Genomic DNA, 26,488 nt, shown 5'->3' on the forward strand with positions numbered 1-26,488 from the left:
GAGAATACGGGAGTCATCATATAGTCATGCTCTGATAGCTGACTTGCAGAACGAGCCCTGTATCAGAAATGGCCTCAAGCTAAATAGGCAGTCAATTTAAGTTGACAGGGAAAAGTTGGATGCGACTAGAAAACAAGACACCAGAGAATAAGAAAAGTTTTCACCAACCTTTTGGTTTGTGAATGGTTTGGTTTGAATAAATAAATGAAGGGACCAAGTCACTGGAAACTTGGAAATGATGGGCTTTTCTCACTCGACTTTTGACAGTCGAGTCAGTTGAGTCAAGAAATAAGAATAGGGACTAAAATGATCGTAACAACAAAGATGCAGGAAAAGCAGACTGCATGTTCACAAACGGCAGGTGTGGATGGTATGAGGCTAAAGGGAATTACTTAATTAACTCTTTGATCTTAATTATTTTTAAGGTCCTGATGAACAAAAATGTCGAAAAGCTCCAGGGGTGAGAGGTATCATTAATTAAAGTGAGTGCTACGCTGGATCTGCAGTCCTTAACTAACACACTGTTGAGTTCAGGGCAGCCTGAGTCAGGTCGTGAAATAAACAGATCTGTGATTTGGGGCCAGGCCTGTGGTCTGTGGGAACTTTTCCCGTGGCCTGGCCAGCTCAGCGCGGCCGGCCCCTCTGCTGGCTCACTTTGCACAGCTGGTATAAGTGACTGTCACGGGGGCCGATGGAGTTCATGCTCTTTCACAAAGCTGCACGGTTGTTGCTGCTTCAGCACTTGCCGGTGGTCTGGGAGGACATGCTGAGGTCATACATGCTGTGATAACGGTGTAGGTTTCTTCCCAATTGATAAAGAGCAGGAAAATGACCTGCTCTGTGTGAGGACCGGTTAAGGTATTGTCTAACCATCAGCTTTGTTAGTGTGCTTGGCCTGCATCAGTGCAAAGTAGATTTACAGCACTTTTGTATCTAAATTGAGTCTTGTAGCTGTATGAACTAGCCCAGGCTCAAACCACCTCTGAATTTAGATCAAATTCACAACGGAGAGTACATTTTGGGAATGTGCTGCAATGTCCTGTACTATACATCTGGCAACAATAAATGGGTTAATCCATAAAGCTTCTTGGGTTTAAGTAAAGACTTCAACTAGAATTTGAATGAAAATAACTTATTTTCAGGTCTGCTTATTTCTGTACATCTACTTTACAGGATTTGGTCAGTAGAAACCTGAGCTAGAGTAGCTAATACATCAGCTGGGGGCCAGCTACAGAGTAATTATGAGAAAGGTACCAATAGTCTGCAACCAAGAACAAGGGACAGAACAGGGGAAATACAGCAGGGAGGGAGAGATTCACATTAGGAAAAGCGGGAAGAAAATAGTTGATCAGTCAGTTTGCTTTGCATTGACAAAATGTCATTGCACCATTTTGATCTCTAGATGCTTATCAACTTCCTAGTGGAGATGAGAATATTTGTTTCACAAATTGGGATGATCAGTTTGATTTTCTAGGTTATCTTTCACAGATGCTAGCAGTGGCTCACAGCCCGTAGGAAGAATAATCAAACCAGACAGAAGTAAAGTAGGAGTCAAAATACAGAGAATTATATACAGGCAAAACTGTCTAAGTGCTCAAGAGACACATAGAGGAGTCAGCTAAAAATACCAGCTTGTACTTGGTAATACTGTGAGAGGTGGATTCTCAGCCAGAAGGATGGTGACAACATAACAGTAACACAGTTACGTTAGCAGTGTCTGACTTTAGATTGTCACTGCATAATCATTGCCACATGTCTGCGTGCTTCATAACATAAAGTTATAGATAACCTGAACCTGCTTGCCAAGTCAGACAAATGGTGGTTAACTCTACTGAACGTAGGCAGAACGTTCTTTCTGTAGAGCAATACCTCCCATGCGGAGTTGCTTGCGCTGCTTTCCTCCATTAGACTTGACAGCTGCCCTTTTTGACACCTACTTCCAAAGTTCATCATCCACAGACTTACTGTTAAGATGGGATTTTTGAGGTTGCTTTCTAACAATATCTTTGTGAACGTATGTGACTTGAAGGTATTCAGAAGCTTCAGATGCCTCTGGACAGGCCAAAGATGTATCTAAGAACCACTTTGTCCATAATGTAAAACAAGCTGTTACCATGGCAAAATAACTCAAGATTGATGAAGTGATTTTTTTTTTCTGAACAGTGAGCACAGAATGCTCCTCTGTGCTCAGAAATTAAATAGGAGACTTCTAAAACATGTTAGAATTTTAGATTAGTTTATACAAGTCATGCTAATGACATTTATTCTAAGGTGCTGTTGCTGATGATTGTTACTTTTACCCTTCTACTAGCTGGCAGCCAGAAGAACATTGCCTGAGAGGGGTCTGGCAGTCTGATCCCCCATCCAATCTAAAAATTTGTCTTAAAAGTTTTTTTTAATATTCTTAGCTGATATAAACTGGCATTCTTCAGTCCTCGCTGATATTAGTAGAGCCAGATCAATTTGCAGCTGCTTAGCACCTGGCCCAAAGTTTTTTTTATTTTTTAACCAGAAAGCAAGCCCCATTTATCCAGGGATCTCACTTTGGGACAGCAATACCTTCCACAGATGTGTTTGCACAGATTTCCATCAGGAGTCTCTGTCCCAGATATTCGCATAACAATCATAATACGGTCAAGTGCCTCATGTAGCAGGACACAGCAAACAAGTGGGTGAGGAGAGCCGAGCTGGTTCTTTAAGCGGTATCCTATCATATCATATATTGATTCAAAGATACATTTTTGCTTGCATTCAGTGTATTAGTTTAACAGTTTCTAGTCTAGCCTCTTTCTGTTTTAATTTAAATCATCAAGTCTTTACGTGTGGGAGCAAGCAAAGGGCAGCCTGAAGGTTTTAGCAGCTCTGGGACCAAAAGGAATGTGACTGCAAAATGCACTGTTCTATTTGTCTATTTATTAGCACACTGAACAGAAAGAGATTGAGATTTAATAGGGGTTTTATTTTGGTTTTTTGTCTTTGATTTCGGTTGATGAGCTGATGGTAAGTGAATGTAAAGAGCACCGTTGTTTAACACTGGCCTTGCTCTAAAATAGCTTTATGAGAATGACAAATTTATGGTGTGAAACTAGAGGAATGGAGAGGAGCGTTAAACCAAGAGGAAGAACTAATTGATACCCTGAAAATCTGTGAATGGACTTACAATTCTGCACTACTGATAACTGTGTGTTAGCACAAAAGTTTGCATTTGGAAAGCCTGCTGAAAATGTGCCTTCCTCTCCCACAGTGTAGCCCACCTCACTGAAAAAACCAGGGTTTTCATCTGATACACTACTTGAGGACAAGAATAAGCAGAGAATATTTATTCTCCTTAACCTGGCAATGCCTTTTGGTGCCTGACCTAAATTATTCTGTGTACCTGCGGGGCTAATGAGTGAGAAGGAGGCATTCACTCACCAGGGAGAAAGGGATTAGGGAACAGGAAATTTGCTGAATATATGAATTTATGGTGTGCTCTGCACTTTTGCATGTTTAAATTTGAAGTGCAAGCAGCAAAATCAGGATTTATGAATCTCAGCCCAAATGACTGTGGAAATCTTCAAGAGTGTTTACAGGAGTGTATACACCTGAAATATTAATATTGTCATTTCTTTGGTGAAAGTATACTAGTGATGATAAACATCAGTCAGTACACCCTGCAATTTTAATAAGCTGAAACGCCGTGACGAGTAACATGGCACAATAAGAGTTACATGATCTGTTTTCCTCATGAAAATTTTGGGGCTGTGTTTTCAATTTATCTGCTCACCTAACTTTGGCAGTTTTGTGCACGGAGGCAAGCTACTGTACTGCAGCGATCGGAATGTAATTTTATGGAAATAGATGGGCAACAGCAAAATTTGTTTACCTGTGAGTGTGCCTTCCTGGTCTCCTTCAGTGAAATGTAATAAACATGCATGTGCAATGAACAGTGTGCACCAGGAAGCCACAAAGAATCCATAGAATAAATGTTGGTTTTCCTTGCTGTTTTTCCAAAGATTTATTTTATGCAGGTAAAAGATGAGAACATTTGTCTTAATGACTGCACCTGCATAAAATCATTCTCTTCTACCATTTGCCATTTTGCATAATTATAGCAGTTGGTACATCTATTCCAGACTGTAAATGAATATGTTCGCAACAGAAAATGCAGCCTGTATTTGTTAAACAGCTGGCAGGGAGGGGCAGGAGGAAGAGACTTGTTAAATAAAAATAATGGTAAGGATTTTTAATTTTCTTATCTCTTTAGCAAAAAATAAGAGCAGAATAACTAATTTATTAGTGCCCATAAAGATTTATCTCATAGATACAATATAAAACTCATCCCACTGAATAATTTGAAGAAGCATAAATAACAAAATGTATCTGATACATATGTACAGTTCTCTATAGTAACATTACAAACTCTCTCAAAGTATAAATGAATTTGGACCTAGTGTTAGGACTAAGTAAAATGATTTGCATAGGCAGTAAGAAGACATATATAAACGAGATACATACATAAGCATACTGTTTCTTAAGCAGACAGCTAACGCTATTTTCATGTGTTCCAAGGTATTTTTCAGGCTTATACTGCATCCATTTTTATAGGTGTAACAATACTTAAACGTAGGTATTGAGCTGTCTCCCTCTGAGATGGACACATGCGAAAGAAACAAAACCCTCTCTTGGATGTGCGTGTAGGGCAGAACAAAAGCAGGCCATCTACTTGCTGACTTTTCAACATCTGCTTCAGCAACATACTACACACTGTAAGAGCAAAACAAGGTTCTCTTCTACCTTTCACGTAGCTGTAGTCTATTAAGCCATTTGGCCATGAGAAGGTTTAGGTGCATACCTGTGCTTTAGTCCCCCTTACCTACAGGAATGGTTGTTCCATGGATTTTGTCTGCCCAACCGGCGTAATACCGCAGGGTTTTTATGACTCCCTGAAGATCCACATAGAAAGCTTGCAAGAAAGGTTTGCCACTGTTCAGTGATTCCATAGTCTAGACGTCAAGAAAAAGTTAAGAGATATAAGCACAGTGGCATTTTTAGACTATTGTACTTAAGTATTCACTGTCTTAACACTGTCTTAAAATCACGACAAAGATTTTTCTGAAGACCAACAAGTTATGTCTTAGTATAGTCTTAATGCACAAGGTTCAGAACAACTATCTGATCCCCTGTGTTACTTCTTTTTGAAAATGTGAATAAAAACCATTTTCCTTAAAAAAAATAAAATCTGGTTCCTTCTGGAGTATTCTGGAATGACTATGATTTTAAGGACGTGTGCGGGTATGTGTGTTTATTTGTGTGTGTGTGTCTGTCTGTCTTGTGGGTTTGTGTGTGTATCCACATGCATGTACATGTGCCTGTGTGTATTTTGGACCTAACAGCCACTGTGTTTGGTCCAGATATATAAATGCTAAATTGCTTTCATCAGGAGCCAAGATAAAAATGCCTGTCAAACTAGGTTCTGTTATGTTAATGATAACAGCTGAGAAGGGGCTCCTTGTAACCCCGTATTAATGATCTGAATCCATAAAGAGAAGAATGGACATATCCCTCTTTATATAATTGATGTGAATATAAAAATTTCTCTATGTGGCTGCCAAGACTCCTGCTGAGGTCTGAGATATCTATACTGTACAGCCAGTTTATTTATTGCCATCAAATAAACAAACTCTCCTCTAGGGAAGCTCATAAATTAACAAGCTAATGTCCTTATTTTTAAGTTAATATTCCTCTTTTTAAAAGTATCTTATAAGCTATCCTCTTAGGGGTTCCTAAGATCATTTAGCAAAAACAATCCAATAAAATATCCTAAGATGTTGAGTAGCTTAACTCATTCTCCATAGTTGTCTAATAGAAATCGTTAAGAATGGGCAAAGTACACCCGTGTGTAACACACCAACCATCAAATGAGTTTCTATAGAGAAGAATGGAGGCCTAATTCTGCACTGACTTATATCCCCAAGAGCAATTAATGGCGTTGCCTGCGGTGCAATTCAGTAAAGAACTTGGCTCTAGAAATACAAATCAAATGACAGGCAGAGTAAACTTGATTTGCTGTGCACTTCCTTCTCCCTGTGGCGATTTTACAGTATACACTGGTGGTAAGATGATTTAAGTGTTGACAAAGCTGGAATTAAGATGTTCACCAGCTTAGTTCAAAGCACTTGACATGCGGAAAACCACATTAACAATGCCACCGTTTAGATGGCTTCATACGTGAGCGAAATAGTGCAATACCCAGAATTTATGTTACCACTGGAGTGTCAGTAGGCATTTCACCTGCCATTTCATTAATATCAGCACAAATCCCTTCACTCAGTCTTCTCATTTTTTTTTAATTTTAGGAAAGTTACAAGCGTGCGTAACAGGCATACATGTGTGCGCATACCTGTTCGTTTGTCTGATGTCCAATTTAAAGCTCATTTGAGTCAGCTGGAAGACTCTTGTTGACTTTTATGAGCTTTGGATCAGGTCTTAAGTAGACAGTCAGCCATGTTAGCCATCCAGCTGAGTGTAGTTTGGAAATAGAATTCATATTAACACATTTATGAACTAATTTGCTCTCAGAATGTAAAACTGACAGGTGATTTGAGTGTTGATTTTCATGTGCCACTTACAGCAAGAATTGCCCTGTCTCTTTCAACCAAGTCTGCTAGCTTATCCAAAAGATGGCCTCTTTCCGATGCATCCATTCTCCTCCAAACTGAACCTAGAGAAAAAGCAAGGCGAGCTGCCCTCACTGCTTTGTCCGTATCAACCTGTCAAGAGAGAAGAAAAAAACCAAAAGGCACTGAGGCAATTAACATTACCAGACTTATGAAATTTGCTGTTGTACAACCTTACATGTACAACATGATGGGGTTTGGAACTGCGATAAATAACTGTCCCAGCAGTGCTATTCTGGGCCTGTTGCTTCGATCTGTTTATACATTTCTGCCCATTCTCAGGATGCATTACCTTGTCAGCTTCCTGGATCTCACAGATCTGCTCTCCTGTTGCTGGATTATATACTGGGAATATTCTCCCGCTTTCAGAATTTTGCCACTCATTATTGATGAAAATCTAGAAAAGGAAGAAAAGTCATCAGTCTTCCTGTATGAACAAACAGTAATGTATATAATGACAAACTCCTGGGAAAGGCTGCAGATTCTCATATAAAAGAGCTGAATCTTATTTATGCCTGTGAAAATTACAGTTTTCAAGAGTTCAGGCTAAGGGTCAGCCCCTGATGTCTTTCTGTATTCTGTGGCAGTGTCACTAGAGAAGTAATATCAAATTCTAAATAACTTCGTTGACATTCATATTTGGTTCAAAAACTGTAACAAATAATAAACTAAAAAAAGAAATACTCGTATCAGGGAAAAAGCCTTGAAACCGCTGGAGACAAGACAAGGATTTGGAGTAATCATTCAATTCAGTAAGTAAACATTTGGTGACTGATACAACCCAGTCAGGGCTGAATAATCTCAAACATCACAGTTCTTCAATACACAGTCAGTCGATTATGGCTACAGTGATGGCTTGCAGCACAGAATTAACTTGCTTATCTGCTTGGAACAATGGAAACTGTTAAATTCTCTCAGTGTTGACATCATTTTAATTGTCATGGGGAAACCAAATTTGAATTTTAATGGTGCTGACAACAGCTGTCTTGAGAGAGGTAATGACAAATGAGTTTATTTAAAGTAGATTTTTTACTGGTAGCTGTCTACATGCCAGTTATTTTCTACTGAATGACTTTCAAGAACAGGATGCAATTATTTATTAGCAAATATGAAATAAGTCACTCTAGGAAAATGACTGAGTGAACGGTTTTCCAGGTATTCAGACTCTTCCTGTCCTTGAAATCTTTCTAAGAACTTCCTTGTTCAAAAAGTGCAGGCACCATAGGGTTTCCTTGGAGTTCAGGTATCAATGTGCTTTCACTGTATTCCCTGAAATACAAGTTTAAACATCTAAGGGGTGGTTCTGGCCTCATTGAATTTTACCACTGACTTCATTGGAGGTAGTTCACCCTTAGCTAGAAGGAATGTTCACCCCCCTTCTTTGCATGAGGGGTTGTGTTTATAGAGACAGGGACCTTTCTCTGGGTAAAGCAAAGCCAAGCCCCATACCCCTCACAGATCCTGCGACTGTGAATGAGTAGAAAGCCGAGGGACCCTTTGAAAGATTCAGGAGTCTCAGTTCCAGAGATACTCAGGTGGTAGAAACTGACCTATCTTTTTCTATCATGGCTGCGGAACAAGAATACAGTATCAGTCCAGTTTCCTCACAGAACCACCACAGATGCTGAGACAAAAACCTGTCCCACTGGTGAGGCGACGAAACATCACAAAACAACTTGCCCAGAGTAGTCCTTTGCTACCTCTTTCATCTTGCACTTTCTGCTGTCTCACAGCCATGCCATAAAGAAGCTGTTACTTTTGTACATGGCTTGGGTCGGCCAGGTGAGCTCAGGGAGAAAATGGAAGACAGTTCATATATAAGGACTTTGCTTAAACAGTGTCACATTGCTGGTTCCTTTTTTGTTTGTTTTCTTTATAGCAAAGTTTGATGTGGCAAAACCAGGACAAAAAAATTACATGTTTTTTCATGTGGAAATGAATGGAATGTAATACCTGTCTTTTCTAGTCAAATAATAGTATGATATTATTTACATCGGCTGCTGATTTTTTAGGCTTGGAATAGTACAATGAGGATAGCCACACCAGCCTGCCAACTAAATAGTTTAAACTTATTCTAACTTAAATGTTTACAACTTGGCTGATGGCCAAAAAAAAGCATCAGCATCAAAATGCGGAGTGTTTAAGGAAAGAGGAACACCAAAGCTCTAACATATCTGTAAGGGAGGAAGGAAAGAAGTAGAGAGCTAGTCATAAATTGATGAGAAGAAACTGAGTTGGGAAAAAAAAACAACACTATTCTAGCAAAAAAAGCAGCCAGGAGAAAATACAGTCAGAGTGCTCAAGAGGAACATTGGCAACACCAAAAGGTATAAAGCGTCTGTAAAAGAAATGAACATGGTGAGGATGTCATTGTGCCTGTGCATTTTAAAGAAAGTAAGGAAGGTGCACACTCATATTTACATATGACAGCAAAGATGCATCTATAGCATCTTCTGTTACCAGACATGATCTTGCTCATTCTCCAAGCCAAATGGAAGTCATGTTCTCAGCAGGGCTTATTAGCTCAGGCTCAGTGCCACACTAACTGCAGTGACACAGCTTCTGGTTCAGAGCTGACTCAGGACATGGGCAGAAGGAACCCGTGGCTGCCTGGAGAAGACCCCACTGATGTAACAACTGTGTACAGAAACCAACAATTACATGTGCTTTTGTTTTATGGGTGTGTTTCTGTTGTGTTTCCTCATCTTCCCTGTGCCTCTAGCCTCAGCCACTTTGTTGTGTGCCCTTCCATCCATTTCAGAGTCCGTCCTTGCTTTAGTTTCCCCTCCTTTTTGTTTTGGTTTTCAGAGGTAGCTGAACCCGGGACCTACCGCACCATTACCAATCTATCGCTTTCTTTGCACAATGTCTGTCTCTTGAACCTGTTCATGTCCGTGGCCTGTCAGCTTCTCAGACTGTGGGTGGTGTTTCCTGCTTAGTGATTACACTGCTTTGCAAACCAAAGTATTGGTTCCCAACAGGACATTTTGGAGGTAACTCAGCCAAAATAAGATAATGAAAGAATCACCAGTATGATCTCTAGTGACTAACACCACAAGCTGAAATCCTCCGGTGTATCATTGTCACTTTTTAGACTGTAAGTGAAACAAAGAAACTCTGAGATCTGTGACCTGTGTGGAAGAAGGATTTCCCTCTCACCCTTTCCATTGAGCTCTGCGGCGTTAACTCCATGCCCAAAGTGTGTGGGGGTGTGCTGAGGAGGGAGGGGAAGGGAGGAAAGCTTGCAGCTTCAGGAACAGATGGCCAAAAGAAATGTAAGGATGTTTGTTTAAGGTTACAGTATGTACATAAACACATAGGTTCCTCGTGTGATCTGTCTTGAAAGAATAAAACAGCTTGGTTGAGTACAAGAACCTGAGAAGCGGAGGCAACCGCAGTTCAGTACGCTTCCCTTACAGAAGTGGTCTGTTCTTTTTTAAAAAGATTAAAAATGTTAACTACATTCTGCTGGGATGAACACGTATCATCAGGTTTGCTAGTACACAGGACACATATTTGTTCTTAAAATACGTTTCACCACAGGAACAAGAAATAGTGCCTTGGAATTACTAAAGATTGTTGCAATTCAAGTTAACTGGAACTATCAGGTGTATTGTTTTATTGAATGCTCCATTTATCCCACAGATTTAGAAAAAGAACGGTAATAGCAAATATTTCAGATAGTACACGGGAAGGATCTATTTGGCATAAAGCTAGAGTTGAAGGCAAGAGAAATTGCTACCGTTAATGGTTAATGTTAGTTTCTTCCTGTTCCACTTTCTATAAACAAGATATTGCCTATACAAGCTCATTACTGTAAACTGAGCACATTTAAATTGGCAGTAAAATCAGAGTATTTACTCTAGTGCACAAATAAAGTACCTAGTCCCATGTTTTGGAACAGTTTCAAGTCTTGAAATCCAGCAGCTGGCGGCTTTACAAGCAAAACCTTACACTTAAATAATTCACTTTTGAAAGTTTTAGGTGTTCTGTGTCAGGTAGTACCATTCAGCAGATATTCCTACCACCAAGACGCAAATTCTTTTGCAGTAAATTTGCATTCACAGGGGCTTTTATAACTCTTCCAGCATTACTGACTCCAATGGCTGTTGATTAAATGTATATATCCTGTACATTTAATCTGACTTTCATTATGGCCACTTCGTAAAAATGCCATGAAATGGACAAGCGATGACACATTGCAAGAACAAGGAATCCCTGCAAAGCCTCAAATTGGGTTTTTTTTCTGCCTTATTTATAGTGACCATGGTAAAGGCTAACTCTAAATCAGGGAGAATATTTGACAGCAAATGTTCCTATCTATGGATTATATATAACCCATCCTAAACACCAGATGAAAAAGGGGTAACCCGAGAAAAAAGAAGGGCTTGCTTCCATGTAAATCATGCTACAAATTGGACAACACCCAGTGAGTTCATTGTTCAACCTCAATTGTGAAGGCTATTCACATTTACTATTCCCCTGGAATCAATGTTAATTAAGGCTGACTGGGGCTATAAATCAGCCTTTGGTTTTTACAACTTAATTCAGCATTAAGCATATATATGTAAATAAAAGGTAACTGATTAACCACTTGAGTTTTCCAGGAGTTACTGAGGTAATTTGTTTTTGTTTGAGTCCTAGTGTTACCTTTTGTGATTTGCAGTAAGGAAAAGAAGAAGTATATAGTATGTCACGTATTTGCTATGCGGTATTGTGAGTACTTAAATAATCTGGCCTGTTGCGTGCTCTCAACAAAACTGTGCCAAAATGGAAAGGGAAGAAAGGAACACTTGAAAAATTTTGGAACACATGAACATTTAGTTTGCCATCTACTCTCAGTAGAGCCAGTAACTGCAGTAATGTCAGAGCAGGAAGAGAAACGGCAAACCTTTCCCTTTTACTTAGGTGTCCCTGTCAGTTCAGTGATTTGGCCAAGAACAAACCCAACTGGCAAAACAGACAATGCCTCCTGTAAGTGCGGGGTCTGCCTGTAGTTGATGTACAATGGTCTAAGGAGGAAACTAAATCCTATTTGTTCCCCAGCAATGCCCCCCAAGGCAACATGCACCACAAGGCAGCAGCCGAGGGAGCGGGTGGGTGAGGTGTGCGTGTGCGTGGGATGGGGACGTTTCAGACAGGCATTACAGTGTAATAGGTGCGGTCAGAAGCTCCCAGTTGCCCCTGTGAATGTGCCCTTGAAGTGTCATCATTCTCATGAGATCCCATCGTAAAGGTCTCTTGATAATTTCTGTTCCTTTCCAAGTGAAAGATGAAGGCGGCATGGCGTTTCCCTAAAAGAACAGGCACATCCCTCCTTGTACTGGGAATAAAGTCCCTCACACACACATGTTCTGATGGAACTTTTGATGGACAGTTGCAAGATAATGGTGCCACCACATGTTTTCGAGGTTCAAATTCTGCCCATGGTAAATTACATACAGCCTCTGTTGACAGAGTTCCATAGGACTAATCAAGGAAGCACCCTGACCCATCCTACATCCACATAACTCTTCCGAGCCTTTGTGATACCATATCAAACAAAAAAAAGGTAAACAAAGAAAAAGTAAAATTCAAAGTTACCATGTAAAAAGTGAAGTTACTTTGAGACTCTGCTGACATGTAGTCGGAAGGAAATTATATATTGCATTTTGCGTAAGACCTGCGTTTCAAGAGCATTATGCACTGAGTTCAGTAGTATTTTTGGATGCTCGTCAGTGTTGAAATCAAGCCAAGAGTAAATGTTTTTAGCATAAAGTGAAGCAAATTAAGCTTTGCAAATAAACAACTACAATATCTTGTTTAAGTAGCCATCTGTCCCAGTTGGCTTACTAATAATTAGCAACTTAATGTTCATTTCAAACCATGCAGGTAATTGGAGTGGTAAGTATTCAATGAGAAAGGGATGTGTACAAACCAGGCTGAACAATCTCATCTGCAATGCAGTAGCAGCAAAATTTAGAGCAGGGAGAAAATGGGTAGGATCTTGTGTTTTCGTCACTATTTACCACTGAGGAAGTACACAACAACTATCTTTGTGGGGGTGTATATAAATATAATTAATTAAAATGCAGCACAGAACTAATACCTCCTTTGCAGCTCTTAGTTGAATGAGATTTGGTTTCATGGCACTACAGAGTCATTCTGATGTTCGCCCAGGGACTAGCCCTGGATTTGGAAAATGGAACCGATTTTTAAATTCACGGGGGAGTCCTGCATGCTCACTGCCTCTCTTTTTTGTATTGCCTTCCCTGAAAACATAAAGAAAAAAAGTAATTTGGGCTCCTTTAATTCATAAGCGTAATCAACACAGGTGGCAACAATGTAACTTTTCATTTCCTTTCTTGAAAATGTTCTCAAATGATGTGCGAGTGAAATGATGATCTACATTCTTAATTCGCTATTGCTTAGTGATGATGTCATCAGGCATTTTCTTCAGGCTCCCCAGCTGTATAAGTAAGAACTTTGGCCAGTGGACAGACAGTGGCCTAGCATTCAGCTCTTTGGAGGTGGAATTATTTTCCCATGGATTTAATAAACAATGTTTTTGTGCTGTTGCAGCTCCAGAAATGTTTTTTTGGTACAGGAAGAGGATTTTAACATCCAAATAATAATGGCTTCCCACAGGAGATATGGTTCTGGATGAATGGAGGAAGGAATGGGAATTTCCTAACTCAATTGATTTAGTAGCTGGTTATAGTTTCATTCCATCAAAGATCTTTTTTTCATATGTGACTTTCTCCTTAGAGAGCCTTTGACGTGAAGTCTGCAAGGATGGGGGAGGGGGCATCGGATGCCAAAAAGTACTTTATAAAAGAATCACAGCTGTTCAGCCCTTAGCATCTTCTCATAGCTGCAGGCATTAAGAAATACATAATGGCACCTTTTTTTTGTGGGGGGGGCAACATACAGCAATTTTAGAGGCATGCAAAAAATCCAGCAGTAGCATTTCCCTTGGTAAATACTGCATAACATCACAAATACTGGGCACCTGTGCCTCAGTCTGGTCAGGAAATTTCATATCCTTTCCTATCTCAGCAACTTCATTTCCTCTCCTTTGGAAACATTTCAAGAGTCCTAACGATTAGTACAATTGCAAGGGAATGAAGTAGAAGGAATTGCCCATCAGAGGTGCAGCTTGTTTATTTTCTCAAGCTTTGTTTTCCTTCACTTTTATGGCTGTCTTGATAGAATAAATCTCTCCCATTCTAGGCAGAGCGTGTTGCGGTGCACTCCTGGGAGTGACTGAAAACCCAACAGCTGGCTACGGGATCCGCAACAACCTGGTTTATAAGTAGGCAGCAGGAAAGCAAAAGTCAACGCCAGCAGACTGACTGCTGACTAGCCAGCAATTGATCAGCAGTGTCCTTTTATTTTATTTTGAAGAAGGGGATTGGTCAGGTGAACAGCAAGAGTCGCTGGTCCTTGCTGGCAGTTTGCAAATCATGAGTAATGGGCCCCAGACTTCGAGGCCAACCTCCCCAAGCAGGCTCAGTGCAGCATCCGCTGCTGAAGGCAATCCACAATGGAGCCTTTCCTTGGGCAGTGCCGGTGGCTGCATCGCTTTCAAATGACACACCGACTGAAGTCAAGGCAGGCTGGCTTGAGCATACAAACAGAACCGGTTATCATGTTGGTCATTATAGTTATCAGAGAGTAACATTAGTCCTGCAGAAGTTACCCAGATTTGGGTTCTTGTAGTGAGATGACTTTCAACTGTGGAGGAACTGTAATTGTTTAAAGAGTAGTAACAGTGAACTGTACACGAGAAACACTGAACATTGCACTAAATTTAATTCATCGCTGGTTTTCAAACACTAGAGGTACAATCCCACCCACAGTAAAATAAAAGGAAAAACCCAACTGGTTTCAGTGGGAGCTGAATCAGGCCCCAGTTGATGAAGAGGAAGCAATGGCAACAGTCTCCAGAGGGATGTTTGTGCTGGGAGACAAAACTGTTTCACTGAAAACTTGACACCTGCTCTAGAGCCTTGAGGGCCAGAGAAAACTAGAACATTTTGATTTTTATTTTTCTTCTTCTTCACTGCTGGGTTGTCCTGCCGCCTTCCCTCTCCTTATCTCACACCCCCCCCCCCCCAAAATAAAAAAAAATTAAAAGGAAGAAGAGCTCTTTTTTAAAGCAGTGTGTGTTTTGGGGTGTTTGGGCAGGAGGGGTTAAAGTCATTTGGACCTCAGAGCCAGCAGGATAATGTCATGGCTTTTAGACACAGACTGCCATAAACAGGGGTTTTCTTCAGACACTCAAGTGTGAAGGTTCACTCAACGAATCTCAAGTCCAAACTTCAGAGTGTACTGAGAGGGTTGGCGAATTTGAAATATTTACAAACATACTACAGCAGGAAGATTAAAAAAGTGTAATCAAAAAGAAAATGCACAAAAAGTGAATGGGGCTGCTCTGGTTTCGCTGTCAGCGCAGCAGTATGTCAAAATCTAGTAGAATAATGTTTACGCAACCCGAGTCCTGTGCCAAGGGTACATGTCTGGATGGGAAGGCCAGAGTGTTCAGCCTCTCTGGATGTAACTTCCAAGTAGCAAGGCCTGAGCCAAGCTTACTGAAACCAAAAACAGTCCTTGACATTACTGGACTTTGGAGCAGAAGCCAAGTATTTAAAATAGGTGAATACATCAAGGTCTCAGTGACATTTCAGCCTGTATAAATGAAGTCAGACTTCAGCGTGGCAGACATAAGCTGGAGGAGGATTCATGTGAGCTAGCACCCAATGGTGGCACCTACTGCAGAAGCTCAGGCTCTTTCCAGTCCCCGTGGGGTGGGAGGAGAGGCAGAAGCACTCCCTGCGGGCAGTACCCGCCACCTCAGTCACCCCCTGTAAGGGATGGTCTCTCCAGTGGCTGTTGTTTGGGTGCTTAAAGGTAGATGTGGTGAGTCCCCGGCTGAGGCAGCTCACAGCATGGGTCTGGGGAACGGCACTCTAGGGAATGGGTGTGACCAGGAGGAGAAACTGGGGGAATCCAGGTTCTCTGGGCAGCAAATGGAATCGGAGAAAGGGCTTGAAGCCTCCTGTCAGTCTGCTGTGAAAGTGGAATGTAACATGATTTTTTTCTCCCCTATGTCCCAAATCCCTCACACCAAATGTTTGACCTGCCTGTCTTCCTGTCTTAATTAGTCTTCTGTCTTTCTGGGGGCTGGGTCTGTTCTTTTGCAAATGGCAGCACATCAGACAGGGCAAACCTGTCATGTTTATTTTCTAAGCTGTAGGGGGCACCCATTTGAAAAAACTCCCAGCTTATCTAAACGTTTTTGTTTGTATGATTTTGAATTAGGAAGTTTGAGCAATTAGTTAAGAAGATTAAATAAGTCTTAACAACATGCAGTAGCATGCTTACTTTCCTCCCCCCCCAGGTATTTCCTGCACAAAACCCAGGCTGCCAAACTGTGATGATACTTTTTTCTATTTTAGTTTCTCACTGTGCCACATGCTGATATAGCGTCCGTTATTCCAATTCAGTCTCGTTAAAGGGATTATTTTGCGCCTGGTTGCTCAAGAAAATTAATCTAAAGAGAAGAAACTTAGATTGTGTTTTCTGTTGAACTATACCCACCACAAACATTTTATTCCTTTTGGCTGCCTTATTAAACCTGTGGGAAGAAACTTTACTTACAGCACATAAAGGCTTCCTCAAAGTAATTTCTGCTTTTTTTTTTTTTCAGTTAATGAAGAATTTATCTGCTGTTAGTAGCACAATACAGCAGCAATAACGCTTTCCCATAGCTCAGGTAATATTTCATGTATTCCTAAGAAACCAAGCTCCTAAGGCTTTACTTATCCTTTCACTTGTGGAGCTCTCTAATTGCTGGAGAAGAACATTCACTCTCTTGCTTAGCACTGCATCATAAAATACTGTTTCTGAAGCCAGGATGACTAAAAAATTAAGTATGCTCTACATTTCCACTAATAACAAAGAAAAGTCATGATTTGGGTAAGGATGGCAGTGGTTTTTGTGGAGTATGATCCTTGATGTCACTTACTGCAACTTAAAAATTAAATAATGAAAGATTCCTAAAAATCCATTAAATCAGGAGGTGAGAGGAGGGAGTATTTGTTTACAGAATCAATTGTTGGGCTTTCTCTGGGCTTTAATGAAGTTGTGCCTATTAAGAACTTGATCCTGGAAACCCTTCCACAAGCACTCATTTGAAACGGTGGGAGTGAGGAGGGGTTTGTACAAACAAGACTAGTATTAGACTGTGCAGTTTTCCTGTGTTTTGCATCCTTTGTGCATTGCAAATCTTGTGTGCTCATTATGCGTGATGTAAAACAGCGTGGTCCATTTATTTGTGCATGGGAAACATGTTCTGCCATTTAAAAGAATCTAGCAGATCATCACTTGTAGGTAACTGCCATTTTAAATGTTCATCAGCAAAGAACAAGTTCTTACTTAGAAATTAGCGATGCTGCATAAATAAATACTCCTACTAGGATTTCAAACACTACAGGCAACACAGAAAAATACAATGGGCAAATTTATTTTGACTTAAAAGCTCCGTCTGAGAAAATTACCTTATAACTACACATGAGAAATTGCTGGAATGTCAACTTCATTTGCAGTGGCCCCTTATGGCCTGATCACCCCTCCCTGGCACGATAAATCACTGGCAAGATCCTTACCTTAACACGTTTGATCTCAGCTCAGCAAGACTTGGTTTTGATGTGAAGAACTCCAGATCTGTTAGGTCAGAGACAAATAGCAGAGCCACTGACCTGCAAAGTGCTAACTCTATATTAGACCCAAGTGAGCAGCCATAAGCTCCTGGAAAGTTTGCCTTCACTTCTACGTTGCATCCTGAATATTTTCAAATATTACTGGTAGCGTGTTTTGCTAAATGGTGCCAGTGACATTTCCTTTCATGTCATTCTGCTCGTACAGAACTCACAAAAAATCAAACAAACAAATAAGCACGCAGTATGAGAAGCATTATCTTGGATAAACTATTAGAATTATCTGCATTTTAGGGCAACATGAAATAAAATTCAGTATTTATCAGCTTATTTCATTTACATAAATGGCTTGCACTGGCCCCTTTCTACCTAGACCATACTTACTAATGTCATAAATAATGATATTCACCAGTACCCTCATTAAGGTGGTTGAAAGCGTCTGAGGTACGTATCTGTACTTACACAAATTCAAACTACTCCTAAAAAAAAAGAAAAAAAATCCAGCTTGTGACATTTGCTTTTGAAGTCTGGACTTTCACAAAGACCAGTTTTGTGACCACTCAGTTTTGCGGCCTTGGTTTGAAACTATTCCTTATTGTCCTGGTTAAACAGTCACTTATCTCTACGATAGTAAGCAGGAGTGTTAGTCTACCAGAAAATTGGATGTTCTTAATGGGCTTTGGGGGAGAATAGCTTTGCATCATCAGCATTAAGTTAAATCACATTAAGTACCCACTTACAACATAGGGATTACCACTTATGACATCTTTGGTGAAAGCCTTTAAAACAAATTGTTGTGTTTGTTAGAAGAAGCTGTGAGATAACAATTCCCAGAAGTCTGATTTATAAACCTTTTTGCTCTTCAAGAGGATGCAAAGGAACCCAACACCTCTCATTCAATGCTGCAATGAAATCTCTCAGGATGGAAATTCTTTTCAATAAGAAGTCCTGGGAAATACCGATTTATTTACTTTAGAATAGTCTTCTGGAGGGAAGAAACCTTTAGCTACATTCCCTTTCCTCAGAGTTCAGTTCTGATTTCTCCTCCAGTTCTTTCTGTTGATAAGCCATTGACTTTACATATACAAAACTCGAACAGATCATCCTGCTTTTTAGTATTCATAAGGCTGATTGGGGAGAACTGGGCTTAAGCTGTCAAAGTGCCCTGCTGTGCTTGGATACCTGACAAATTTACACCCCAAAGTACACTGTGGTGCTAAGACTGAAATTGGATGTGAAGCATTCTTGTAAGAGCCGATTACAGTCCCAAGCAAATAAAACACTTCAGGGTATAGCAAATAATGCCAATATTTAAGAGAGTTTAACATTTTTATATGTGACTGGCAAGCTATTCTGTATAGAGATGTAGGCCTGCATAAAAAATGAGCTCTTCTATTTACCTTTAAATAGCAGCAGACTAATAACTTTGAGTGTGTAAATTAAAAACATGACCCTCACCTTTTGCCAAACATGCAGCATTAAAAAAAAGGGACTAGGGCAAAACCAAAACCTAACTATGTAGAGATTTCCTTAAATGAGCAAAGTAGGTTGTAAGTCTCGTCAATAAAAAGCCTTCCTTAAAAACAAACGTTCATATATGCAGTCCTGAAAATTTTTTTTCCCCCCATTTCCTTTAAAATTCATGTTTCTCTTCCCCTTTCTAACCAAATTCCCTTTTTCTCTGCTGGAACCCCTTGTAATGATACCAGAATGTGGGCAAACCTCATTAGTCTCCCTGCTGTTTACAAGACAGGATTTATGCTCAGTGTAGTGAACACAATGACACATGATCACTAAATGGCTAAAACCACCATCAAGACTTTAATCTGAGAAATTTTTCACCCAGACATTGCAAATGCTATTGGCATGTAAAGGTATGAGAAACAGCATTAATTAAAGTGAACGTACATCAGCCAATGCCCAGCTTTCTGCAAGGAGCACACCAATAACTAGCCGTTTGTGAAGGTTAATTTCATGCAACCTTTAGCAGTTATCTGGTACAAGGTATATCGCCAATTCAATCCATTAAGTAATAACTAAATTCTCATGGTACCTAGCTGAAGTCAAATGTTGTTATTCCGGGGTCACTGCTTTTAGTCTCCCTGAAGACCATTTAGGCAAACAGCTGGAAGAGCTGACTACAAAGGTTCTCAGTCACAGGGAGCCACTCTAGGAAAGCAGGTAAAGGCTTCTAACCAGGAAATAAGTTATCAAGGATTTGTCCTGCCGCTCCCTCAAGGACAGAAATGAACTGAGACAGAAAGCAAGAGCATGAACACATTTGTGTTCCTGCTAGAATCCAAACATTAAAAGCAAATGTCTTAGCTGATGGGAGAAAGAGCTGTGCTGCACCAGCGGCTGGGATGTTCTGCACTGGGCTGGGTTGTCATCTTAATAGCAGGGCCTTCCTTCTCTCTCCATGTTGGAGCGCCTCACTAAAACAAAACCTTTGAAAAGTGAATAGCAACAATACCAGAGACAACAACCTGGGCTTCCAGTACTGTCACTGCATCGCACCAATGGAAATATTCCTCCTCCTAACAGAGAAGCACAGAGAGGAGCAACACTGCAAGCTCCAGCTTCATTTGAACTCGTTATGCAGCTCTTCCAGCAAGGAGGGCACTGCCTCCCAGACAACGCTCAAGGCAATAACAGCGACAACTCCTGATAAAGTGAAACAGAAAGAGAGCAAAGAAAGGGTCTTTTCGTCTATGCTGTGTGTGCATGTATAGGTGAGTGCACAGAAAAGTGTGCAATTAATACCAAACAGAATTGTAGACGTACATCCACAGGTAAACACTGGCTCTGAAGTTCATCTGCATTTCCATTTCCCAGAATAGTACGTACAGAAAAAGAGGTTTTATCTTCTAGTAGTCTGGCTGGTTTAGCAAGAGATCCTGCCTCTGACACTGACCCACTGTCTGAGTTAGTCATGGTTACACTCCCACAAATTTAAACTCCCCCATCTGTGAAGGAGCCTTGTCACCAGTTTTACAGTGAGACTGAATCAATTAATGCTTTCTAAAAGCTTTGATGGAAGGAGCAGAATATTAACACTTGCAGTTGAGTGATGCTAGCTAAAAGTGTCTTAGTAATATAAGGAATGGATTTTAAAATGACTATCAAAGGCCTGGATCACCAAGACTAGGTCATCATCAGCACAGCTAACCCATTTAGTGTTAGTCTCGTGTCGGGATTTCAGGTGGACAAGTGAAGAAGCAGAGCTTGATTCTCACCTCTCAGGAAAACAGCATCCCAGAGACACCACAAAAGACAGAAGAGGCCGTTAAGTAGCTGTGGTACAAAAGGTGTGATAAGGGCAAAAAGAGGAAGACCAACAAAAAACCATCAAGCACTGATGGAAAAGGGGGTGAAGGCTTAGCCAGATGTCCTGAAAAACACGTGTGCATTTTCTCAAGGTCCATGCAGGCCATTCCGGTACAGGACTGCTGTGACCACATGTCACAACTGAAAAAACTGGAGAGAATAAAATAAACGCCTTGATTTGGAAAGACAGGTAGCAATTTCTTGGTAGTTTCTAACTGCTCAAGAGTAAGCTTAAAGTATTTCTGTTACAGCTGAAAAAAACCCACGTAAGCAAATGTAAAATGCGTATGTTAAGCTATACTGGTAAGTTTTGAAAATACTCAGTGCTTTGGGACAGTGCTTTTATGCCTGGATGCAAACAACATTTAAAATGAAAAATGTTTCAAACAACAAAATTAAGTGTTTCCTTAAAAAAATATTTAAAAATCCATGTATCCAACTGGCAGTTACATAAATGCCTTCTCAAATCAATTTGACAGTGCAAAGAAGTATTAAAGCCAGTTTAAACCTAATTTCTATTTTAAGGACATTTTACACTAGCAGAGTGGTAAATGAGAATGAGGTGCAATGCCATGGGAAGTGCTTTAGTGGTTGAGCTGAAAAAACTTTACAGGGTTTTTCAACTAACTACATCACAATTTTCATCTAGGTCATCTTAGAGTTAGGAAATAAAAGCGCAAGTGCCTATAAACCAGCGTAAGAAATCTAAGTATGAAAATGGGTGACCTGCACTGTATCACAGAGAGGAAAAAGACGAGCATTTTTGGAGCATAAGGGGATGAGGATTCTCAGAGGCATACCACAATCTCTAGGTATAAGCTAGGCAGGGAGGACGAGTCAGGCTGCAGAGAGGGGGAGCAGCTCTGCGTGCAAGGAATTGCATGGATGTTTCTTGGAAGAGAAACATAACGCATAACTAGACCCACGGATATAGAGGCAGTTTAGATCAGGAAGGATAATAGCAGGAGTGAAGTACTGACTTCTGGTTAAGAGCAACTGAAGTAACATTAAAGTGGCACTGAAGTGGAAAAAGAACATGAAGGCAATAAGACGGGTGCAAAAGTAACTGCAGATGAGTTCAGTGAGGGCTGCACTGAGGTAGTCTCTAGAGAACATACAGTTTTCTGTATCCTAATCTAAACAACATTTGACATAGTCCTGTCAAGGACTAAAAATTGTGTCTGAACCCCTGAGAAACGGTTATCACATAAATAATTTCAGCTTCATTGCAGGAGAGGAACACATGAAGAAGCCCTACTCTCTGGGATACTAAACTTCAAGAAGCGATTTTTTTTTTTAAAAGAGGAAGTAAGTTAGAAACTCCCTGCTTGAAGCTAGGAAATTAAAATCCATAGAATCAGCATGGAGGCTTAAGAATGTGAAAGAGTCAAAGATGATTTGCATTCCCAAGGCTAAAAACGGGAAGCACAAGCAAGAAAATAAATGGGGTGGCTAAGCAGGAAAATACAAGAGGAGATGTAGGCCAAAAAAAGAAACAGAGTGCTAAATTTAAAAGACTGCGAAACACAAAATGAAGATTAAAAATTGCTACTAAATATTCTCAAGAAAAATACCAAAAAGGTAACACAAATAAAACAGCCAAGAGAAGCCTAATTTTAATAAAGAAGAAAATATAGGCCTGGGGGAGATTTAGTGGATTCCAAAACCAACCTAGCTATGAAAGGTATAAAAGGGAGACCAAAAATATTTCCAGAAGTGGCTGCTCATTTCGGGGGATCTTAATTTGGCTATACCAAAGAAGATGATACTTCTGGACAAAATTTAATGTGTGTTGTAGGGGCAAGGGAAGAAAAGCAAAGCCACTAGTTTGAACACTAGAAGATGACAGGTAAAATACTTGTTCTGGGGAGTCACCTTCACTAAAACTCTAGCACCAGCAATACACCAAGGATCACTGAAAGACCATGTCCAAGACAAGGGTGCTTCAGTCCCAATCGTGCTGCAAAGAGTTGAAATGAAGTTCCTGAAAGAAATCCCCAATGCTAATTCATCTCAATTCTTCCAGGTTTCAAAAGCTGAGGCATCAGGAATTGCACAAAAGCCACTAAGGATATACCAGGGTGGTGGGGTGATGATGGTGATGATGTATTAAGTGGTGCTTTTCCCACTGAAGCATGAGAACACAGTGCCACAGCACAGACTTGGAAGGAGCTTCCAGGTGGAGAGAGCATATTTCAGATGAAATGTAGACCTGAGGTTCTGACCAGCTCATGTCACTTGAGGCCAGACTCAAGGCATGCTGACCTATTCACAAGAGGGTTAAATCAACTTTTATTTGACGGTCAAATAATACCTGTATTTAACTGAAACAGTAAATAGCTCTGCTTTGGAAAGAAATCAGTTTCACTTTAGACTGAAGCCTTTACCTGCGTAAACATGTGTGTTTGGAATTTCTGTAGGGAAAGGCACTTTCTGATAGTTTCTGTGTCCAAATGGAGGGATTTTGTGTAATCATTGTGAGATGACCAGAGCATGGTAAGAGAACAGTTTCTCCTGGCATCCTCTTCCCATCCGAGTTCAGCAAAGAGGCCGCAGCCTGTTCTGTACGACACTTCTTACATCTTTGTGACTTTCAAATGGATTTTTGAAACTCACTTATTTTAAATTGGGGCATACTGGAAATTCACATGGAATTAGTATATCATTCACACAGAAAAAGTATATCTTTTCTGTAACCACACCACCTGCTGTAGACCTCTCCACAGCTGTCCCTCTGGCATCTATTTAGATTCGGAGTTCAATTCAAAGTCTTCATTACCTATGAATCCCTCCCCGATTAAGGTCTATATACTCTAGTGGTCAGTGCGGTCCCTGTGTTTTAACCTCCAGATGAGGTCAACTGAGATTGAGCTGACCTTAAACGTTTTCACTTGGGTCACAGAATTTGATGTGGATGGTTCTCTGCTCTAAAGTATTTTCACACTTTGGTCCAACAAAGCTGGAATGTATTATGTTTCAAGTCATAAGGTAAAAATCTAGTTCACTGGGCTCTCTGGGAAAGGAACTGACTCCAAGTGAACAAGAATGAAGGCCTTTTTTTCTTTTGTCAGTTGGAGACTATTTCAGCAATGCTGTTGCAGCAGCACTTTGATGTGGCTTCACGTATCATACTTCTAGTAATGAACTGCACCTCTATTTAAAGCTTAGTTACACTGCGTAACTTAAAATTGCTGTGTCGCATTCATGTCACAAAGGTGGACTGCTATTAAAAGGAACAGAAAATGCTGGTCAGTAGCTGGTGGTTTTAGACAAATTCTGACATATGGAACTTGTGTTTTGGAGAAAAAGCAAGTAGGTGTACGCAGGCTGGACAGGAATTCCTCTCTTCATTTGAGTAAGCACAGAAGTAATGAATGACCGGGCCCTTAGATGGCAATAGTTTTTTAGACTTCATCTTTCTCCATATATTGCTTAGTAGTAAGTCATCACATGGCTATTTACGCACTTATTTGTGCTGGAGTAGGGATGCCAGCACTTGTTTGAGGATTCCTCACTAGAGGACTGCACAGACGTGCAACTTCCTGAAGACTTCTTTAAACTTTTACACATCTGTGTTTATATTATATTTATATAGCTTCCTTATAATGTCATCTCTGTATAAATGCATTTTTTGTCTCATTTCTTTCAGCTGAACTTAAGTTGATGTTTTGGTTACTTGTTTCAGAGAGTGAGTTCTACTCTTTAAAAAACGAACAGATAAAAATTTGTGTTCTTTGCAAGTGGAGAGAATTAAACAATTTGCAAAAAAAAAAATAGCGAAATGTTACAGTTCGGTCTTAGGAAGGATAGCTGCAAAACTGGAAAAGAAGAAATGTGACTTTATGCAGGATCAGACTAAGAATTTATGATATAGACCACTGAACTCATCTTCTGTCATTTATCTCTGTAAACCTGGGAGATTTCTTGGGAGATAGTTAGTCAAATGAGGAGCCAAGATGAATCAGTGGATATAATTTATTTAGACTTTAAAAAGGCTTTTGATGATAAAGTCCTTAGCAAGAGGCTATTAAGGAAAGTTAGTAACCATATGGTGAAAGATAAAGTCCTGCCATGGATTAAAAAGTGGTTAAGAGATAAGATAAAAAGACTGGAAATAAATGGATAATTCTCCCTGGAAAGAGGTTAATAGCAAGGTGCCCCTTCATTACTGTGACTAGCGATCGATATCTTGGTTCACCTGCCTTTGCAGATCATTAATAGTAAGGTACATAGTTTGTAGATAAAGATATTCAGACTAATCAGAGTACTGAAGAAAATATCACTTGGGCTGAAGTTAAAAGGCATTTGGGCAACTCAAGGGTAGATGAAATTTGCCCAAGGTAGTAAACGCAAAGCAAAGCCTGTCGGAAGGGAGGGTTCAAATTACTTCTAGATGCTGATATGTTCCCAATGACTTGCAAAGTCTATGGATGGTTTATTGAAGGCAACTGCTCATGTGCACTGTAAAGAAGGGAAGACAAACGGATACAGTGGTTCCACTGCGTGGGGCTCCCAGGAACAAACTTCAAACTGGCAGAGCCCATGGAGGTCTGTGGGGAACAATTCTGCACAGACAGGGACATGGACAAGCTGATCAGAGATCATCAAGAATTTTTGGACTGTTGGGATTTTTTTATCAGAAAATGCAGATGGGAAAATCAAGACAGAAATTTAATATGGAAATGTACCAGGATTGGTGAACTTCTGTGGAAAATGTTTCTGAAGGACAGAATGGAATGGAGAATTAAAGAGGGATTATTTTTTTTTTGTCGCAATGAAGGTGTGTGTTCAAGACACATTATCCCAACTCAATAGTCCAGTAGTTAGGGTCAATGCCGAGACAGCCATAGATCTTAGATCAAATCCTTGCTCTGTCCAACATCATGAGTATTCTTACAGCAAAGACCTGAATCCTACTTTTCCCCCATGAGGGTCCTGCCCACTGGGCTATCAAGTTGGTATCTCTCAGGCCTCATAAATACTTACAAGTGAATTAGGCAACAGGAGAGAACGTGAGACTCTTTCCAAGGACAGCCAAAGGTGGATAGCATCCAATTGGGACCTGTCCACCATCAGAAAGTTGGGATCCATATTCAGGTTTCTGCTCTGTTTGCTTCAGAGCAGGGGTATGAATTTGGCTGCTCTTCTCCTCGGGAAAGCACTCTCATTATTAGTGACCACCTGGCTTTGGTGTGCAAATAAATATATGCATCTTTTGTATTGGAATATTCGAAATCGTGAACATTTTTGCAAAGATGAGAAAAACACTAATTGCATGGCTGTTGTTTTTCAGTGTATCATCTGACCTTACAGACTGGACAAAGAGAAGAAAATTTCCCTCTAACCAGCAATATAGTATTGTATAGCTTGATGCATTAATCCAATTTGCATTTTCCCTAAAGATTCAGTTTTTCCCTAAAAATTCAGCACAGTCAGAGGTCACTGCTACATGAGTGACCTACTCAGTAATACACTAGTTACCTGCAGTAGTTATCTAGTTGTTGCCAGTTTCAGCCTCGTAGTTGCTGTATTTTTAATGCGCTTGAATTAACATGGTTATAGCAGCTGTATTGGAGTAAGCAAAGGCAGGGGACTGGATATGCATTAAGACTACAGTTGTTTCCCGATCCCTCATGCAAAACCTGGGCAAATTTGGTTTGTGCAGAAGACCTTAAAGGTTTGGGAGAAGAGAAAGAATACTATATTCAGGCTGTTAATTGGAAAGAAACGCATAAATAGTTGGCAATTGCTATATGGGTTGATGGATTGTAATACTAACCACAAAGTATGAACACACTAGAA

The 26,488-nt window shown here is 40.2% G+C and overlaps 1 protein-coding gene and 1 long non-coding RNA gene across 3 annotated transcripts in view; one reads left to right on the plus strand and one right to left on the minus strand.

Annotated features, from left to right (window-relative positions):
• The window catches only part of LOC128914648 (uncharacterized), a 129,591-nt gene that overhangs the window by 100,123 nt on the left and 2,980 nt on the right, over window positions 1-26,488 (plus strand). The gene's annotated exons all lie outside the window — the stretch shown is intronic.
• Window positions 1-26,488, minus strand: part of ALDH1A2 (aldehyde dehydrogenase 1 family member A2) — a 65,891-nt gene that overhangs the window by 25,577 nt on the left and 13,826 nt on the right. For both annotated transcript variants that reach the window (XM_054213925.1, XM_054213924.1), the window contains 3 exons: window positions 6,952-7,056; window positions 6,612-6,752; window positions 4,856-4,985 (listed from right to left, as the gene is read on the minus strand). In XM_054213925.1, the coding sequence (XP_054069900.1) occupies window positions 4,856-4,985; window positions 6,612-6,686 (205 nt within the window). In that variant the 5' untranslated portion in view covers window positions 6,687-6,752; window positions 6,952-7,056. The remainder of the gene's footprint in view (window positions 1-4,855; window positions 4,986-6,611; window positions 6,753-6,951; window positions 7,057-26,488) is intronic.

Source organism: Rissa tridactyla, chromosome 9 (assembly GCF_028500815.1).
Source record: "Rissa tridactyla isolate bRisTri1 chromosome 9, bRisTri1.patW.cur.20221130, whole genome shotgun sequence".
In the NCBI taxonomy this organism is placed as follows: Eukaryota; Metazoa; Chordata; class Aves; order Charadriiformes; family Laridae; genus Rissa; species Rissa tridactyla.